Here is a 2,906-nt window from a genome sequence, read left to right as displayed (position 1 = left end):
GTAAAATCTGTTACTGTTAAAAATAGCATATATTGAAAGCTAAGGGATGAAATGAAAGGAAGGGCGTAATGTAAGGATCTCGAGTGAAGAGTGAGCACAGGGATATTTGCGGGAGTTGCGTGGTTGACAATACATGTGCAGGAACGGATCCCCTGTATAAAAAGGCATGAGCCAAGAACCCACTCAGTTCATAGATCATCAAGGCAAACAAAATCTTCTTCCACTAGGGATAAACAGAGTAATCAAGAAATTAGCTCTTTCGAGACTAGTTTACTGAAAGCTGCAGGCAACGAGAGAAAAAGTGACGATGAATGGAGTGATGTTAATATTGTTGTTATGCCTCTGGGCTGCATCAATGTCGGCGGTCCGTGGCGAAGACCCTTACCTTTTCTTCACTTGGAACGTCACCTACGGTACCATCTCTCCAACGGGTGTTCCCCAGCAAGGCATTCTTATCAACGGTCAGTTCCCAGGGCCAAATATCAACTCTACCAGCAACAACAACGTAGTGGTCAATGTCTTCAATAACCTCGATGAGCCATTCCTTCTGACATGGTAAACAACTAGTACAATTCGTGATCAAATTGATTAGACTTCTTTTCTCTGAACTAATTCTTTAATTATGAAGAAATCGAGTGAATTATATGACAATGGAATTGGTTGCAGGACCGGCGTACAACAGAGGAAGAACTCCTGGCAAGATGGTGTGCTCGGAACCAACTGCCCTATCCCCCCTGGGAAGAATTACACCTATCACTTCCAGGTCAAGGACCAAATAGGTAGCTACATGTATTATCCATCGACAGCTATGCATAAGGCAGCCGGAGGTTTTGGAGGCCTTCGTATTAACAGCCGCTTGCTCATTCCTGTTCCCTATCCTGATCCGGAAGACGACTACACTATCCTCGCAGGAGACTGGTTCAGCAAAGGACACACCACACTCAAGAAAATGCTGGATAGCGGCCGTAACCTCGGCAGATGTGACGGTGTCCACATTAATGGGAAAGTTGCCAAAGGTGATGGTAAGGATGAACCTCTCTTCACCATGGAACCTGGCAAGACCTACAAGTACAGGATTTGCAATGTCGGGATCAAGACATCTCTCAACGTCAGGTTCCAAGGCCACAACATGAAACTGGTTGAGATGGAGGGTTCCCACACAGTGCAGAATACGTACGAATCCCTTGACGTGCACGTCGGACAGTGCTTTGGTGTGCTTGTAACGGCCGACCAGGAACCAAGGGATTACTATGTCGTGGCCTCCACCCGATTTACGAAACGAGTAATCACAGCCACTGGCATCATACGCTACACGAATGGCAAGGGACCTGCCTCACCCGAGCTGCCTCCAGCACCTATTGGTTGGGCTTGGTCGCTCAACCAATTCCGTACCTTCCGTTGGAACCTAACTGCCAGCGCTGCCAGGCCTAATCCTCAAGGCTCCTACCATTATGGTGCCATTGACATTACCCGCACCATCAAACTCGCAAACACCGCCGGAAAAGTAGGTGGGAAGCTTCGATATGCCATTAATGGGATTTCTCATGTCGACCCACCGACTCCATTGAAACTTGCGGAGTACTATAACGTGGCGGACAAGTCTTTCAAGTATGATATTCTTAGGGACGACCCACCGGCGAAGATCTCAGAAGAAATCACTGTGCAGCCTATTGTCGTCAACTTGACCTATCGGACCTTTGTCGAGATTATCTTCGAGAACCGTGAAACAGCCATTCAGTCCTGGCACTTGTCTGGCTATTCATTCTTCGCTGTGGCGTAAGTAGTGTTATCATTATTGAATGAATTTCGTGTTTTGAAAGTTTAAAGTATATAGGCACAGGCTTCAATTAAAAGATTAATTTGTGCTACTCATTGCTTGGCAGCGTCGAGACTGGGACATGGACTCCAGAGAAGAGGAAGAACTACAATCTTCTGGACGCGGTGAGCAGGCATACCATTCAGGTCTTCCCCAATTCATGGGCTGCTATCCTTTTGACTTTCGACAATTGCGGAATGTGGAACATCAGGTCCGAGATATGGGACAGGCATTACCTTGGCCAACAGCTCTATGCAAGCGTTCTCTCCCCGGAACACTCCCTGAGGGACGAGTACAACATTCCCGATAACGCATTGCTTTGCGGCGTCGTGGAAAGCATGCCCAAGCCTCCGCCCTACAGCATTTGATCGAACTCATTAATTTAATCAGTATTCCAATTCCGCTTCAAATACATTTATTGGGAGTGAGAGAGGGAGAGTTAGCTGCTTGAGATCAACAATGTTTTTAAGTACGTAATTCATTGTACGCAATTTCCTAGGCGGACTACTAAACAAAATGGTGACCAATAAGAGGGTTGGAACATGCATGTACGTTTCGATTCCTCCAAAATGCCATGACATTTTTGTTCTCTTTTATTCCTTTGTTTTTTATATAAAATGTTTATTAATTTGTCCTTACTTGGAACTATGTACTTTCTCATCCTTCTTTATTGACGTAATGATTCTCAAAAATTTAATATCATGTAGAGCTCATACATGGTAAAATTTCATCAAATAACAAGTGTATAGTTGATGGAAATGTAGTATTTTGCATTTTAGTCCAACTAAAGTAAAGGTTTATTAGTAACTAATTCTCCTAACATTATGTATATTTGGCAAATTTGGTTTCTACTCATTCACATCAACATGAAAAGGCTTGGGCAATTAAGAATTCTTTTTTTATTTTTGAAAAAAAATTATTTGATGAAATTTTTAACTTTATAATTAAGATTTTTTTTATTTAATATGAGGTTTCTTGACTTCACAAACCAGGATTTTTTATGTTAAAGAATATGAAACTTTGGTAAGGTTAAAACTACCATTTTTGTTTGTTTATTTTTTTATTAATTAAATTTATTTCATATCTAATA

At 42.5% G+C, this 2,906-nt stretch overlaps 1 protein-coding gene across 1 annotated transcript; it reads left to right on the top strand.

Moving 5' to 3' along the window:
- Positions 1–307: 307 nt before the first annotated feature.
- On the top strand, positions 308–2,184 carry LOC18589568 (L-ascorbate oxidase homolog). The gene is made up of 3 exons (XM_007014599.3): positions 308–555; positions 667–1,776; positions 1,884–2,184. Exons 1-3 carry the CDS (start codon positions 308–310, stop codon positions 2,182–2,184), a joined length of 1,659 nt encoding a protein of 552 aa, XP_007014661.1.
- The last annotated feature ends 722 nt before the right edge of the window (positions 2,185–2,906 follow it).

This window comes from Theobroma cacao, chromosome 9 (assembly GCF_053813885.1).
Source record: "Theobroma cacao isolate CCN51 chromosome 9, ASM5381388v1, whole genome shotgun sequence".
Lineage (NCBI taxonomy): Eukaryota > Viridiplantae > Streptophyta > Magnoliopsida > Malvales > Malvaceae > Theobroma > Theobroma cacao.
The sequence above is the reverse complement of the archived record's forward strand: the minus strand, read 5'-3'. Positions and strand labels throughout refer to the sequence as shown.

Bases quoted from the DNA above. Each gene is read 5' to 3' on its own strand.
- LOC18589568 (XM_007014599.3), top strand. From the start codon at position 308: ATGAATGGAGTGATGTTAATATTGTTGTTATGCCTCTGGGCTGCATCA. The intron at 556-666 runs GTAAACAACTAG...AATTGGTTGCAG, and splicing joins GAGCCATTCCTTCTGACATG to GACCGGCGTACAACAGAGGA. The intron at 1,777-1,883 runs GTAAGTAGTGTT...ATTGCTTGGCAG, and splicing joins TATTCATTCTTCGCTGTGGC to CGTCGAGACTGGGACATGGA.